At 38.1% G+C, this 16,907-nt stretch overlaps 3 protein-coding genes across 6 annotated transcripts in view; 2 read left to right on the top strand and 1 right to left on the bottom strand.

The window, feature by feature from the left end:
- The first annotated feature begins 470 nt into the window (after window positions 1–470).
- CXIP2 (CAX-interacting protein 2) lies at window positions 471–2,306 on the top strand. The gene is made up of 2 exons (XM_010255471.3): window positions 471–953; window positions 1,510–2,306. Exons 1-2 carry the CDS (start codon window positions 564–566, stop codon window positions 2,014–2,016), a joined length of 897 nt encoding a protein of 298 aa, XP_010253773.1. The 5' UTR covers window positions 471–563; the 3' UTR covers window positions 2,017–2,306.
- On the bottom strand, window positions 2,010–4,936 carry LOC104594921 (2-oxoglutarate (2OG) and Fe(II)-dependent oxygenase superfamily protein). The gene is made up of 3 exons (XM_010255472.3): window positions 3,489–4,936; window positions 2,925–3,246; window positions 2,010–2,826 (listed from the first exon to the last, which is right to left on the bottom strand). Exons 1-3 carry the CDS (start codon window positions 3,908–3,910, stop codon window positions 2,554–2,556), a joined length of 1,017 nt encoding a protein of 338 aa, XP_010253774.1. The 5' UTR covers window positions 3,911–4,936; the 3' UTR covers window positions 2,010–2,553.
- A 7,011-nt stretch (window positions 4,937–11,947) lies between these two features.
- SAC8 (SAC domain-containing protein 8) overlaps window positions 11,948–16,907 on the top strand; it is a 34,201-nt gene continuing 29,241 nt past the window's right edge. For 3 of the 4 annotated variants that reach the window (XM_088897762.1, XM_010255470.3, XM_019197317.2), the window contains exon 1: window positions 12,197–12,435. In XM_088897762.1, coding sequence (XP_088753888.1) covers window positions 12,285–12,435 — 151 coding nt within the window. In that variant the 5' untranslated portion in view covers window positions 12,197–12,284. Of the gene's footprint in view, window positions 11,966–12,196; window positions 12,436–16,907 lie in introns of those variants that run through there. The other variant, XM_088897761.1, reaches the window with a different exon arrangement.

The following is a 16,907-nucleotide window of genomic DNA, read 5'->3' as shown; positions in this document are numbered from 1 at the left end:
AAGTGAAATGAAACCAATTGCTTGGACGCTTCCAATAAAATATATGCTTTTAGTTTTAATATCATATCCTATCCCATACCCACATAAATGTAAATTCCCCAAAACCCGTCACCGCCCCAAAACGGCAAAGCCAACCAACAGAAACCCATTGGATCTGGGAGGGTAGGGGCGGATAACCGCCGGGTAGGATGGAAATTGCCATCCTTGTACATGATGTAGGGGCGGATGAGATTGGTGGTAAACCGGGTAAGATTTGCGTTGATCACTAATTCACTACTGATCTGGTTATAAAATGATTGAATATTTCAATTTCGGATCGGTTTAATCGGACTAGATACCGGATAAGCAGATATCGTTTATTATATTATATTATATTGCGGGGATTCATGTAATTCAACTGCAAAAGAGTGACTATTATCGTCATTTCGGGATCTTGAAAAGCTCAGCAAATAGAAATATCCAGACTATTATCGTCAAGTCTTCCCTTCTCCCCCACCCACCCCCTCTGTTTCACGTATTCGTTCATCGCAATCCTTATCAAATTTGAGCATCAAGAAAAGAAAATGGCCGCAATCAGCTTCTCGACGATTCAGAGTTCATCTTCCGTTCGTGTATTGTCTTCTCATCCTCTCGAAATTACCCCTCATAAACCCTTATTTTTACATCGCAGTCACTCCACCTCGTTTCCTTCCATCTCCTCAAACCCCAAAAACAAGAGCAGGAGACTTTTCGCGCTCGTCGTCGTATCTTCTCTGAAGAAACTCGCAGACGCCGAGCTCGTTCCCGTCCCCGGAGAAGCAGACGAACTCGCAAGTAAGTTCCCATCAGATTCTGGCGTGTACGCCGTTTATGACAAGAACAACGACTTACAGTTCATTGGAATATCGCGAAGCATAGCGGCCAGCGTTCTCTCCCACCGGAAATCGGTTCCGGATCTCTGCTACTCTGTCAAGGTAATCGGTTTCGCCCTCCCCTTTGCTATAATTTTTCTATATGTAATTTGTTGTTACTTGAATACCCTGCCCCTGCGGCTCTTTTTTTGCTATACACAAGTGGGCTACAGAACAGAACACCGTCGGATCGGAACTTTAAATCTCATTGATTGACATTGTATTATTGTGGCATTATAGTCCCTACAGCAGGGAATTGGGATTGTAAACCCAGTCTACCCAGAGAACCGAGACAGACGACATTAGTGCCTCTTTCAATAGCTCAGAGCAGCTGAATCAATCTATGAAGCCAAGCCCTCCCAAATAGGAATAGCCAAAGTTATTTCCTTGGTATGATATTCTGAGAGATTCGAGCATCTTTGACTGCCCGATAATTCATCTTTAGATCCATGCTTTTCATAAAATCTGTCGTCAATTCCTTTGAACTTAGATGCATTTGGATGGCTGATCTATGGTGCAGGTGGACGATTAAGGCTAACCATCTTAATCTAAACATGCACCAGAATGTGAGACCAGAAGATAGGCGTGACACTAATTAACAATAGCTTTGAGTCCGTAGGTGGGAGTGGTGGATGAACCTAATCGAACTTCTCTAACCCAAGCTTGGAAATCATGGTTGGAAGAGTACATAGGAGCTACTGGCAAGGTTCCACCAGGGAACCAATCGGGCAACACCACCTGGGTTCGGCAGCCTCAGCAGAAGAAGAAACCTGATCTCCGTTTGACACCGGGCCGCCATGTGCAGCTGACTGTCCCATTGGAGGAGTTGATCGACCGTCTGGTGAAAGAGAACAAGGTGGTGGCTTTCATCAAGGGATCAAGAAGTGCTCCACTCTGTGGGTTCTCGCAGAGGGTGGTCGGAATATTGGAAAGTGAAGGGGTTGATTTCGAGAGCGTGGACGTTCTCGATGAAGAATACAATTATGGGTTGAGGGAGACGCTGAAGAGGTACAGCAACTGGCCAACGTTCCCTCAGGTGTTTGTTAATGGGGAATTGATTGGAGGGTGTGATATCCTCTCCTCCATGCAGGAGAAGGGTGAGCTTGCGACAGTGTTCAAAAAGTAATTATTTCATTACTTTCTATTATCTTTTGATCGGCTGTATCGGCTTGTATTTGTTCTGTTGTTTGTGTTGAGATGGAAATGGTGGAGAAGCTAATGTACAAGTACAACCATAGGGAGTCATGTTTTGATCTAATGTTCTTCCTCTCTTTTCAATCGATCCCTCCCACGGTCCCACCTGGGAAGGAGATTGGGATGTCTCGGGTCTCAAGTCTCAATCATCTGGTCTCTTGATTGTCATTCGTTTTTCTGTTGATACCATATGCCAATTTGAATTTGATTGCTATTGGTTTACCCATGGATTCGTTAGAATTGGTAGTCAGTCTTATGGGCCTGGCCTACTGAGTTGAATGATGGCTTAGTAGCTGGTTCACTCTCCAAGAGCAAAGTAACTTCTTGTAAAATTCTATGCATATTGAAATTCAACAAGCACCAGTGGTCTAGTGGTAGAATAGTACCCTGCCACGGTACAGACCCGGGTTCGATTCCCGTTGCATCCGATATCCGAACCTTTGTTACAAAAAACAACAGTATAAAGTTTTTAACGTTGGGCCCCAGGGTTGGGGGTGGGGGCTGAACTCCTTATTTGAGGCTCCGTATGCATGAATCGTTGGAGCCCAACCTTGGAACCGGTGGCCTTTATGTCTTCCTGAACCTGGGTTCGGAACATCTTGTAAGTAAACGGCCTGTAATTTGTGCTCTGAATCACTCCATCGTCCATTGGGAACACAAAATAGCAGATCGACATCCTGTCCTCCCCTTTCTTCACTAGCACTCTATGTTTCACACTCTTGTATTCATCATTGCTCATAGCCTACACATTATAATACTCCATTTCAATACAAGTTGTTGTGAAAAAAAAAAAGATTACGAGAGAAGCGATACAAATCATCAAGGATCAATGTTGCCCACCTGCATCATGTCGCCCAGGTTGACAATAAGCGTGTTGGTGATGGGTCTAACTTGGATCCATCTGTCGTCTTTGTACACTTCTAAACCTCCCACCTCATCCTCATTCAATATGGAAAGGACGGAGCTATCGGTGTGGGCTTCCATGCCGGATATTTGGTTTGCATCCCGGCAATGTGTGTAGCGGTAGAGTCGTACTACTCCTGTAGATTCCGACAAGTAAGTTTCGGACAATGAAGGGTCCAAGCCGAGGTTCCTCATTACAACATTGAATATGCTCCTGGCTAGTCGGGCCATGTGTTGCCCGTATTCCTCTAGTAGCAACCTGTTGAAACAGGCCAAGATGATAAACAGTGATTTTTATCAGCAATCATGGTGGAAAACTGGAAATCTAGTTGTTTACATTGAAGTTAGTGCAGAATTGTCTTAGACAGTGAGCTTGTAGTTGTAGACCCAACTCGACAAACTATGGTCTATTGCTTTTTTTTTTTTTCAACTCAATGGAGCTATTATAACTTTAGGGTTTGATCCATACTGAGCAGAGAGAGAGAGAGAGAGAGGGAATACCTGAAAGATCTCAAAGTGGGATCATCTCCTTGAAGTTGCGGTAGCTGATTCAAAAGCACAAAGAGCCCTTCGAGCTGGTAGAGGTTTTGGGCGCTTTGTGTGATAGCCACCCCACTAGGAGTAAGGGCAGGGGTGCCCCAAAAGTAAGCCATGGGAGGGCTATTGAACAGGGCTTGTTTGGATTCGACGGGGAGAGAGAAAAGTTTCTTTGCTTGGTCTTGCAATCGGTTTGAGAGATCGGCGGGGATTCCATGGTTGACCAACCGAAAGACGCCCCAATCTCTACAAACTTCTGTAAGTTTGTCGAGATCCAGAAGATGGAAATCAATTTGTGGGAGAAGATCCGAGTCCAGTGTCGGTTGAAGAGAATCATCTGAGTGACGAAAGAGAGGAGGGTATGGCGAGAGATGGGTTCCCGACATGTGTCCTTTGCCCTTTTTCCTTCTTTTGAAGTCAGATGCCGACGACGGATGAAGAAGAACTCCGAGAAACACTCGTTCACACCTCAGTCAAAACTCAGAGTCGCTCTCTTTGTCTGATGATCATCTAGTGAGTAGTGACTCAAGGAGTACCGTAGAGCAGTTATATAGTTATTTTGTGGGTCCACTTCTCTTTTTTGGATAATGGCAAATTGGCAATTACCTCCGAACAGCCACTTGCAACCGCATATTGATTGCCTCCGTTAAAGTTTTTTTTTACGGTTTCGCAACTTTTTGCACTCAATATCAATAAAAAATAATATTTTTATAAAATAATTAAAATAGGATAACTTTTTTAAAAAAATGTCAAGAAAGGGCAGTGGATACTCTTCTGGTCTTCTTCGGCTTTGTAACGTACAAAAGAAGGTTGTTTGTGGAAGCAAATGGAGGAACAATGAAACCAGTGAATCCAGCAAATCCCGTTCGTTTTGCACACCGACATGGGCGGACAAGAGAAGAGGAATGAAAGGAATGGGCGGACGAGAGAAGGAAGAGCAATGAAAGGAGCAATGGATTCATAAGGAAAAATGATAGAATATATGGCCGGAATCTTATGATCCTACAACAAGCATTGCGGATTGTGGAAGTTCTGTGAGTCCTTGGAGATGGAGACTTAGACATGGCCGTCGGTCTGCTTTCTGGGATGTGAAGAGCATTTCCGGTTATCATACTTTGGAGAAGGGTTTCCGTCTGATCGTCTTCGAATCCAAGGGAGGAATTAGTAGAGTTTGGACGCAAACTTTAGAGACTACCAAGCTCCAGACACCGAAGCTTACCTATGAATTCTCAGATTTTCCATGCCATCTCCCGTAAAACAAGAGTTTCTTGATTTGTATGCTCGGGAGTTCGGCCTTCTTTCAATTCCAAAGTCATGGGCATCAACTACGAGGGAGCTTTTAACGATGAGATTCTCTCATGGTGGAAGATGATGAACAATGTCTGTTCTTTGTTGATATTTTTCTCAAAAGGCTATCTTATTTTAGTTATTTTATAAAAATATTATTTTTAATTGATATTATGGGCAAAAAATTGCCCTTATATTCTAGAAACCCAAGTTTTTATGACAACGTCACAAATAGATTCCTCCGTTAAAATCAGCTAATATAGTGACTAAATTACCAAATTATCCAAACAAACATTGAATTTCACTAAATGGATTTAGAACACATTTGGATAGTGTTTTAAAAAATACTTTCATATTTTTTAAAGCACAAAAGTATAAAAAACACAGTTTTAATTTTAATAATATAAAAATAAATATTATTTCTAGATTTTTTTTAGGAAAAAACTTACCCCTCTGTATTTACATTTATTGATAAAAAATGAGGGTAAATAGGATAGTTGGTTATTGATATTAAATGAGTTGAAAAGAGGTAATTTTAAGATATTCAATGCATTCAATTCTCTCTCATTAAATCCAACACTTAAGGTATTAATTTGCATTCACCTTAATTGAATCATATATTTAAGGCTTTTTTGTTTTTTCTCATCATTAAATTATATAATTAAATTCATACATAATAAATTAATAATTTCAATATCTATCTAGAAAAACAATATGTTTTCATCTAGGTGATGGTAAGAAATTAAACCATTTGGGTCAAATGGGTCAATCCATGTTGCCACAATTAAATAATAAAATTCAAAAATATATAAAATGCAAAAAATATAGAAATTAAAAAATGAAAACGTTTTTAACATCATATATTTGACATATTAAACAATAATCAGTATGATAAATAATGTTTTAAAAACCAACCCAGAGGCTGACCCACTTTTGCCTTTAAGTCACATGTCACCGATTTGACTATCAAGGTTAAACAAGTCAAATCGCTTTGCGTCAACACTATATGTGTGTATGTAAAAATACATATTTTATCAATAGATAGTATAATTATGTTTTACATATACTATAGTTATGTTTTACATATACTATAGTTATGTTTTACATATATTTTATATTTATGCTTTACATACATTACATATAATATATGTATTGTGTTACATTTATTTATGTTTTTTAATTCAGATTTTAATTTTTTATTTATAAAAATATAAAAATTTCAATTTGGGGACAAAAAAGGGTTTTTTTGCAAAAATAGCAAGGCAAGGCACCTAAGGCCCTTGGGATGTATAGATCTTGAAAAGTTACAAAAAAAAAAAAAAAACTCCAATCAGACATCGAAAATGCAAAGTCATGGCTTCCAAAATTTTGCACGTAATTAAGTGTGCAACCTGTAACTTGGTTATTGGGTCGGACGGGGTAATGGTTGGACCACCCGGGTTAGACGGTTTTTAATTGAAATGGGGAGTTTCAACAGAACTAAACCCAAGATCAAGGTCGGGTGATGGCTCGAATGGTTCAATCAGCCAGGTCAACAACAGGTTGAAAACATTGACGATAAAACTATTTTTCTATTATCTCTCATTAAATTTCATATCTAAGGTATATTCTCCCATTAAATCCTATATTTAAGATATATTTTTCTCATCATTAAATTCTACTAATTAAATCAACAACATTAATTTTAATAATATAAAAATAAATATTTGGAAAAATAATTTAAAAATAAAATAATTTTCTTCCCTCTCGTCGATGGGTAAGCAATTCAACCATTTGGGGTTAAATGCGTTAATAAATAATACCATAATAATAAAATATAGAATATCAAATACATAATAAAAAATAAAAAGAATTGGGCACGTGACTAATATTTTTCTATTCATTATACTGAACAAAAATAAGTATGAAACGTAAGAAGTATTTTTATAAATGATGAAAACAGAATGTCAAAATTAAAATCAACCTAGAAATGAAATGATGTCATAGTTAAATAATAAAATTTTTAAAAATAAAAATACAAAGAATCACAAAAATAAATGTTATACATAAGATATAATGTTATATATCTATAAAAAAAATAAAATATTGGGTACATCTATAGTATTATACTTTCATTATATTGAATAAAAATAAATATTATACATAAAATATAATTTTATCAATAATGGAAATGTAATACAAAATTTAATGTCAACCTAGAAACCGAACTTTTTTTGGGGCCATGGGTTAGTGGTTTAGGTCAAATGGATTAATCGATGATATGATAGCTAAATAATAAATATTTAAAAAGTAATAAAAAATACAAATAATCAAATGAATATATAAAAAATTATATATTAATTATGTCAAAGAAAAATTAAGTGTGATAAGTAAAAACTATTTATATAATGTTGATGGAATATATAATTTAAAACTGATCCAAAAGCAAAGCTATTTTCTTATCTAAATAATGGGTCAATGAACCTGCTCATGGGTCGGGCCGGGCCGGGCTTTTACTCTGTATTAACAGATTTTTCTAAGGCCCAAACCCGAGCCCGACCCGACCATTGAGCCTACAACTTGGGCCCGAGCCCGGCCCTCATAAAAAGCCCGAAGCCCGGGCCTGAAATTTAGCCCATGCTGTTACTACTACTAAAGCGGCTGAATAGAGAGAGAGAGAGAGAGAGAAATTATAAAGAAACAAATAAAAAAATGTATATATTAAGTTATAAATATATATATTTCAATAAATATTATATTATTTGTATATTTTATATAATATATAAAATACATATTATGTATTTTATAAAATATATAATGCTGAGTTGGGCTTGGCCGGGCTTTTTTGACAAATCCCGAGCCCGACCCGTAACACAGTTGGGCTTATTGTGTTAGGCCCAAGGTCAGGCCCGTAGACCTAATTACATGATCAAGCCTGACTGGGGTGCGGGCCGGGCTACTATGATATATCTAAAAATCAAGTAATTAATATGAAAAAAAAAATTTCATACATGCAATACGTGCTTAATTACTAGTTTTTTAAAGATATTTTTTCTTTTGTTTGTTCGTATACCAGGGAAATGGTCATTACAAAAAAAAAAAAAAAAAAAAAAAAAAAAACAGGGAAATGGTGAAGAATTGAAGACAAAACCATTAACGTTGGCATTAAGCTAAGCATTGAGGACAGCTATGACTTACATTTGGTGACCTGGTGTTCTATTTACTGATCAAAAATCATAACATACAACATTTTAAACATTCCACTGCCACCAATCAATCAAAATCCTCGTAATTATCCCTGGACCAATTTAAACCTCCAAACCCTCGAGACTCACAATTTCACATTAAAAATATATATAAATATTTAGATTGCAAAACCTTGTATTTTATATTCACTGGATCTTCAATTCGGAAGGGTATATATGCAGTAACATATATATAGTATTTCAAATTTTTTGTATTTATAATCATACTCTTCAAGCCTAACAAAAAATTATATAAAACATATACAACTATATAAGCACAGTCTATCAAAAGAAAAGGGTAAAACAGATAACTGGATAACAATGACGTATCAAACTATAGGCGTTGTAAAAGAAATTTTGAAATTGGAATTGGAATTGGAGTTGAAGTCCTTTGGAATCGAAATGGGAATGGTCTATTCCCATAATTTGTTTAGTTCAAACAATGATTGGAATGAGATTTCACTTCCAAGGGGAATGACCATCCCCTAAAATGGAGGAATGCCATTCCACCACACCAAGAATTGGAATGAGATTTCTATTCTGCCCAACCAAATAATTGGAATCAGAATGGCCTATTACCACGAACCAAACGATACCTAAGTGAAGAAACAAAATGAAGGAAACTATGAAAGACCAAAAAAAAGGAATACCAATCAGTTTTGAGTCCGACTCATGTATAGGGAAATGATCTCCGCTTAGATATTGCTTTGAAGTGGGGAGGGTTTCTCTCTCTGCGGGAGAGTTTCGTTTTGCGTGTGGGTCTCTCTCTCAGCGGGAGGGTTTCTCTTTACGTGAAGGTACCTCTCTTGGCAGGAGGGTTTCTCTCTCACATCTATGGATGTGAGTTTTCATTTTTTTCTCTTCATATCGGTGTTTGTTGGAAAGGTTCTTTGGACAGATTTGAGAGACGACGGTTTTGATCCAAGCCTCTATGGAGCAGACTTGGGATCTTTGATTGTATTCATTCTAATCTTCATTTGGGGCAGGGTGTTGAGTCATCCTGCCTGGGCTCGTTTCAAATTCGGGTTGACTCAGATTTATTTGTACCAGGTCGGGTTGGGTTCGGACCAGGTTGACTGCCCCAAATGAACCGAATCAAGGTAATCGGGTCTTTTCTTATTTAGATCAAGTTGAGTTAGTCCAGACTCGGATCAAATTGATTTGGATTTGTGTCGATTTGGGTGAAGTGTGTTGATTCAAGACAAAGCTAATTTTAGTCAATAATTAATACATTAATTATAAATCATTTCATTTAAATGAAGAAAATTAAAAAAAATGCTAAGGAATTAATACTTATATCTGTAGTGGTTAATCCAATGGTTATCCACAACTCAACCCATTTAAATTGACCCAATGAGTGATCAACCCATTTCCAACCCGCCAAGTAAATGGGTGGGTTGGGTGGATTCAGCGGGTTGGATGAAAAATTGCCACCCCTACTCACAGGTATGGAAATCTTGATCCCAATAAGACCGTGTTTTTTTTTCGAAAACACATTTACCTGGGTAATCAACCCAGGTAAACACTTACCTGTGTATAAGTGCATTTACCCATGTTCTTTTTTTGTTTGATTTATCCAGGTAAATGAAATCTGTTATTTTCCCATGTTCTTTTGTAACACCCACTTTTCTGGGTAAATTGCTATTTTTTTTCATCTCTTTCCAATTTTACCTCTTGACCCAAATCCATGTTTTTTGGACACTTTGTCTCATTAACACATAACCTGTCCAAATAATAGGTTGAATAACCTGTTCAACTATAATCTGTCCAAGTAACAAGTTCAATAACTTGTTTAACTATAACCTATAACAAAGATTTTCTAGAAATAAGTCATATACATTCTTTTTTTGTTTATGGTCTCATATAAAATACTTGTCAATACATAGATTTTAGTGTTTATTTTTTTCTCCGTTTCTTCTTTCTTCTTCTTCTCTCAAAGAGAGAATCTCCTCTTGCGTTGGTACATATGGTAGACCCCCACCAAGTTAACCATTTAGAACCTAGACCTGTTGAAGAACCTTCAGGGCCTCATGATTTTGGCATTCTGAAGTAGGTTCCTTGGTGGGTTGGTTCTGATTGGAATTCTCACTTTCTGCTGGCTTGAGACCTGCCAAGTTCGCTAGTTTGTCCGCTGCATTAACTAGTGGTTGGATCCTTGCTGCAATTGAAGACTACAACCACGTTCTTCATCAAGCTTCTATATTGGTGATTATTATGCATGGTGTTGATCCAATTTTAGTTTATTGTTTAAATTTTCTAAATGAAGGCAATTGAAGACTATAGCCACGTTCTTCATCAAGCTTCTACAACTGGTGCTGATCCAACATGGTGATGTATTGGTAGAACTGTGTTCAGCATATGAGATGGTGCTCTAGGAAGTCCATGCAATTGCATAGGGAGATTATTATGCATGCCATTGACAAATGATGGGGAGTTTGGCCACATCATGCTTGTTGAAAGATGAGGCTGATATGAGTTGGAGCAATTCCACATATAATGATGTCCACAAATAGGGTAGCTCCCATTTCCAGAAGAACAAAAAACTGTGAAACACAGGAGACATTAGTTGCAATGCAAGTAATAGAGGAAACAAGCATATAATAAAAAAGAATGCAAACCTTTGATCCCACTCCATCAAAAGCCCAATACCAACATAAAGCCAACAAAGCTGCAAGATTATTCTTTACTTGTGGAAAAGAATTTACTTCATTTGTACTGCAATCAAACAAAATATGATAAAATTTGAAACAAAAATAGGTTAGAATTTACGCTCAAATTATTTGCACTGCCATGGTTTTGCATCAGTGCAAATTTATTTGCATTGCAACCAAACACAGCCTTATAGGAATAGAAATCACATTATAGCCATAAAGAAAGAAAGAAAGAAAATCTACTTCTTGTTATTGATAAAAAAAATCTAGTTCTTGCTGAATCTTCACATATATAAATGGTTCAAACAGTAAAAAACATATGCTCCCTTGAGATCTGCAAAGGGGATGGAATATAAGTTAAATGGGTTGAGTTTCCAGATTATGCTCTGTGCTTGGACTGAGATGGAGAGTTGAGCAATATTGAACTTGGCCTTGATACGCTACTGGTTCAATTTGAACATGCAATCAAGTTGAAATGAAAATATAATAGAACCCAAAAACCACCCAATCTGATTCTAGCTCTAAACCTAAATTGCACAAATTATCTGGTATAGTTGCAATTCAAGGAAAAGTATTTTTCCTTTATATTTCAACCTGTTCAGGTGACACTTCACTACTTTTGTGTAGGATTATAACCCGATCAAAAAAGGTTGGACCAAATCATTTATGCTTCCAGTTCACTGATGGATCAGGTTCTTTAAAATGTTGATGTGTCAGTGTTTCTACTTGTATGATTATGACATAACTCATCCCCTACTAATAAATATATAAAAACAAGAAAAATACAAAAACTAAAATAAACAAAAGATTTGTAGAAAAAGATATTATGTCAAACACAAACGAGGGAAGCAAATAAAATTTATTCTTATATACGATGAAAAAAATACAAAAACAGAAAAAAAGAGAATTAATACTTGAGGTACACAAGCAACCTCATTTATGGGGTCAATGGTTCAGCAATTCAACTGGCCGGGTCATTTGGTCTTTGACCGAGTCAATAATTTTTCACAAACAAATGATTTATTAGTGAAATGGACCCGGAATTATTCTGTCCGGACGATGGATTAACCGGTCTGACTGGCCAATTCAACAACAGGTTGAAAAACAGATATTGGGCTCTGATTACCTAAATCCTGATTCAACATGAAGTCAAGTCAAGTTCATATTAATCAACTCTAACCCTAATCCGTCCTTCAACTAAATTCAACCTAACTAAGTCAAAAAGGAACTCAACATGAGGGAAAAGTAAAGAAGAACCACGGAGGAAATCGAGCTATAGGTACAGAGATGATTAGCTTATGATTAAGGCTGTAATTAGGCCGTTTAAGCTAAGTTAAAGTTTAAATCCCGAGGTTATTAACGTCATTTAGAAAAACAGCGTCCTTAATCAGTCATTAATGCTTGTTTTTAGAAGCTTGACGAGTAGTTAAGTAAGACTTAACGAATAACCACCCATCCCTCCATTTCTTCTTCTTCTTCTTCTTCTTCTTCTTCTTCTTCTTTTTTGTAGTTCATCCAAGTCGATCCACATTAATCAACCATCGCAGAGCTTGGACTCAAAACTTATCCAAAGGATCCGAAGAAAAAAGAGAAACAAAATGGAAAATATAACCCCTTCGGGAGGTTTCAAGCTGTTCAACCAGTTGCAGCTGCAGGAGTTCCCTGACAAGTTCATCATAAGATCTACGGATTCTCCGGAGCAAGCTTTCTCGATTGGTCGTTCTGACGGGGTTATTGAACAACAAACCGGTTAGTGTTATCTCTGCAATTCTACTCTATCGGTTTTCTGAGTTCTGACATCTATTTTGTATGTATCCACGATTTTCTTTCCAGTTTCCACTCCTTATTATCCTCCAAATTTAAGAAATACCAATAAAAATTCTATAAATAAAGAAAAATAAATATATTCTTTACGAAACTTACAGAAATTATTTAAGCGGGGATAGACCAGCAGTTGTCCTAATTATTCTATGGTAATGCATAATTTCGCATAGTTGACCTTGTTGATTGGTAAATACATTTGCATAAGCAATACGGGCTTGGCACTTGACAGTCATGAAAGAAGACTTTTAGTGATCCTTAAGTCCTCCCCTTTGCCTATGCATTCTAAATCAATAGAGCCACATAAGATAATCCCCTTGTTGGGAATTGGGGTGAACTACAATTTGGATATAACAGATGAAATAGATGACTGAAAGGCGTCAAAGATAACCAACATTTTTAGGCATTTTAACATTAGAACTATAATTAAAGCATTAGGACGCATCTTCCGGGGTTGATATAGAAGTGGGAATGCTGCAGTTTGGTGGTTAAGGCATCAGTTAGATGAACTGCTGATATGGAAGAAAGTTTCTCGTGCTGTGAAATCTATCTGCAGTGCTGGCGAGTCCCCTTTTCTACCTTTAGAATCTGTAGAGAACATTGATGTGGGCCCCACAGCTGTGGTACCACTCTGTCCGTAGGGTAGAATGTATCTAGTCACAGCTGTGGTTATTTTGTTGTTCTATTATTTCTAGTTTCAGTTTTATATTGGTTGTTATTTGTTAGCAGTTATGATGTAAACACCAAGGGCAGATATGTCCTTTCATGTAACTAGCATAACCTATATATATTAACTTAAAGTGGCGGCGGCAGAATATTGACATTCTGTTCTTCTCCTCAAAATCTGTGTTCTATTGCTCTTCCATCACTCTTTCTTCTACATCATCTTCACTTTCTCTTCTCATCGAACCTAAAATCTCTTAGTGATCAAGACTGAATAGCAGTCTTGAAAACCTACATGGTATCAGAGCCAAGTTAAGGTTTTTCATGTGAGTCTAATACCAGCCGACCACATGAGAATCTGCTAGGACTGAAAGCTGAAAAGGAGGAGTTCGCATACTGATTCTTGGAGATCGCCAGAGGTACTAGCAGCTGTTGGAAACTTGCTAGGGTTGCAGAGTGTTGGTGGTCAGGAAGGATCAGAGAAGACTAGGGTTCAGGTAACCCTAGAAGGCAGCGAACTATTTTTTCCTTGTAAGTTGTTACTTTTTAATAGAAGTTTTTTCAGAGAAGATAGGTTGGACCTATCTGGAGGGGAAGGCCGAACCATTCTAGCTCTTTCTCTCTTCGATTTCCTAGGGTTTTACATCAAACTCTGGACCGAACTGTGTTTCTCTCTACTCTAGGGTTTGAAAGTGATCTGCGGCAAGCCCTAGTGGTTGACTGAACTCTGTGATCTACCTAGAGCTACTCTTAAGTTGATTGGTAGATCCGATCAGATTCTAGGGTTTCTTATTAACCCTACTGCAAGCTCATCTATACAGTTTGGACTGTGCGACTGAATTGCTTCCTTTGAGGACTGATTAAAACCCTACTGAAAACTCATCTATATAGTTTGGACTGTGCGACTAAATTGCTTCCTTTCAGGACTGATTAAAACCCTAACTTTCCCTAGCATATCAGTTTTGTTTTAAAGCTGTTCTCAGAGTTCTAAGGGGGTTAGAGATCTACGGACAGCTACTGCTGTGTTGGCTAGTTGGTTTCAGATCAGAATTACTTCGGTTTTGTGCACATACACTAAGAATACAGATCAGGCCTATACTGTTTTGATTGTGATAGGTGATTCAAGTACTGTTTTGAGACTTGACAGAAATGGAGTCTAAAATTCAGGCAGAAGGCAGTCTTGGGAACATCAGTTATGGTGGTATTTCTGAGATGGGTGGTCAGATTACGACCGTAAAATTTGATGGATCAAACTATTTGGAATGGGCCCAATCAGCCATGATGGCTATTGGTGGAAGAGGTAAATTAGGGTACCTCCTGGGAGATATGAAAGAACCTTCCAAGGGAGACCCGACATATACCAAGTGGATGCAAGAAAACTACTTGGTTATGACATGGTTGTATAATTCTATGCAGCCTCATATTACCCGGAATTATTTGTGGGCAAAAACAACTAAGGAGATATGGGATGTTATGAAAGAAACTTACTCCCAACCCCTTAATGTTGCAAGAGCATATGAATTGAAATGTGAAGTGAACACCCTTAAACAAGGAGAGAAACCGGTATCAGTCTACTTCTCTACCTTGAAGTCCTTGTGGCATGAGATTGATCACTTAGAGACTCTTGAGTGGGAGAGTCCCAAAGATGCTCAGACCCATAGAAAACACATCGAGACAAACAGAGTGTTTGAGTTCCTGGCGGGACTGAACTCAGAATATGATATTGTGAGGCAGCAGATTTTGACTAGAGACAATGTGACTCTCTCTCAGGCTTACTCATTTGTACATAGTGAAGAAACCAGAAGGAAGGTTATGATGCAACCCATATCAGCCTTTGTAGCGGCTACACCCAAATCAGGGGGTGATTCAGAGAAGGACAGGAGGAAGGAAGACAAGAAGGATGTAGTATGTGAACATTGTAAGAAACCCAAACATACAAAAGAGACATGTTGGAAACTGCATCCCCACTTGGTTCCTGCGAAGTTAAGAAACAAAAAGGGCATTGCTCATGTAGCCATGAACACTAATTCAACATCCTCATCTGGCACAAAAGGAACATCTTTGGAGACATTTGCACCGGTAGCCAAGATGACTACTATTCGAGTTCTCTTGTCCCTTGCAGCAAGTCACACTTGGCCTTTATACCAAATGGACGTGAAAATTGCCTTTCTGAATGGAGATCTGCAGGAAGAAGTTTACATGCGTTTGCCTCCTAGCTTCTATGATGCAGAAGTAGGTAAGAAGGTCTGCCGGCTCAACAAGGCTTTGTATGGTTTGAAACAGTCACCTAGGGCTTGGTTCGATAGATTCAGACTAGCACTTGTGAAGTTTGGATATGTACAGGCCCAGTCAGATCATACCCTATTCGTCAAGAGGGTGGAGTCCTCTTTGACACTGTTGGCAGTATATGTTGTTGATATTGTGGTCACAGGGAATGATAGCCATGAGATTGAGTCTCTTAAACAGCTTCTTCACCAAGAATTTGAGGTGAAGGACCTTGGTGTACTCCGGTATTTTTTGGGTATTGAGGTTGCTAGATCCAAACAGGGGATCTTTATATCTCAGAGGAAATATGTCCTAGACCTGTTGGCAGAAACTGGAAAGTTAGGTGTCAAGCCTGCAGATACACCAATTGAACAGAATCACAGGATTAGTGCCGAGAGTGGGGAGCTTCTTGAAGACAAAGTTATGTTCCAGCAACTGGTAGGAAAGCTCCTATATCTCTGCCTCACTCGGCCAGATATTACTTATGCTGTTAGTGTTGTCAGCCAGTACATGCATTCTCCTAGAACCACACATCTTCTTGCGGCAGAAAGAATCTTAGCCTACTTGAAGAGATGCCCAGGTAGGGGTATACTTTTCAAGAACAACAATCACATGAAGGTGGAGGTTTATACTGATGCAGATTGGGCTGGGAGTGTTGATGACTGAAGGTCTACCTCGGGATATTGTGCCCTTGTGGGAGGAAACCTTGTCTCCTGGAGAAGTAAGAAACAAAGTGTGGTCTCCCGGTCAAGTGCTGAAGCAGAATACAGGTCCATGGCCAATGGAGTGGCTGAAATCCTATGGCTAAGATCTCTACTTGAGGAGTTGGGTATTGAGTATGAGAAGCCCCTGATGCTGTACTGTGATAATCAAGCCGCCATTAATATAGCACATAATCCTGTACAGCATGACAGAACCAAACACATTAAAGTTGACCGCCATTTTGTGCGAGAGAGGGTCTCATCTCAAGAAGTATGCCTCCCTTACATCACATCCAGTATGCAACTAGCCGACATTTTTACTAAAGCCGTATCAAGAAAGAAGCTAGAGGCGGATCTATCCAAGTTGGGAATGATGAACATATACTCCCAACTTGAGGGGGAGTGTAGAGAACATTGATGTGGGCCCCACAATTGTGGTACCACTCTGTCCGTAGGGTAGAATGTATCTAGTCACTGCTGTGGTTATTTTGTTGTTTTGTTATTTCTAGTTTCAGTTTTATATTGGTTGTTATTTGTTAGCAGTTATGATGTAAACACCAAGGGCAGATATGTCCTTTCATGTAACTAGCATAACCTATATATATTAACTTAAAGTGGCGGCGGCAGAATATTGACATTCTATTCTTCTCCTCAAAATCAGTGTTCTATTGCTCTTCCATCACTCTTTCTTCTACATCATCTTCACTTTCTCTTCTCATCGAACCTAAAATCTCTTAGTGATCAAGACTGAATAGCAGTCTTGAAAACCTA

Source organism: Nelumbo nucifera, chromosome 2 (genome assembly GCF_055504915.1).
Source record: "Nelumbo nucifera cultivar China Antique chromosome 2, China Antique-T2T, whole genome shotgun sequence".
Classification (NCBI taxonomy): Eukaryota; Viridiplantae; Streptophyta; class Magnoliopsida; order Proteales; family Nelumbonaceae; genus Nelumbo; species Nelumbo nucifera.
This window is presented reverse-complemented; position numbering and strand designations above follow the sequence as displayed.

Coding starts and splice junctions, on each gene's coding strand:
- CXIP2 (XM_010255471.3), top strand. CDS start 564: ATGGCCGCAATCAGCTTCTCGACGATTCAGAGTTCATCTTCCGTTCGT. Junction 954..1,509: donor ATCTCTGCTACTCTGTCAAG/GTAATCGGTTTC, acceptor TTGAGTCCGTAG/GTGGGAGTGGTGGATGAACC.
- LOC104594921 (XM_010255472.3), bottom strand. CDS start 3,910: ATGTCGGGAACCCATCTCTCGCCATACCCTCCTCTCTTTCGTCACTCA. Junction 3,247..3,488: donor CCCACTTTGAGATCTTTCAG/GTATTCCCTCTC, acceptor CTGTTTCAACAG/GTTGCTACTAGAGGAATACG. Junction 2,827..2,924: donor ACCTGGGCGACATGATGCAG/GTGGGCAACATT, acceptor TATAATGTGTAG/GCTATGAGCAATGATGAATA.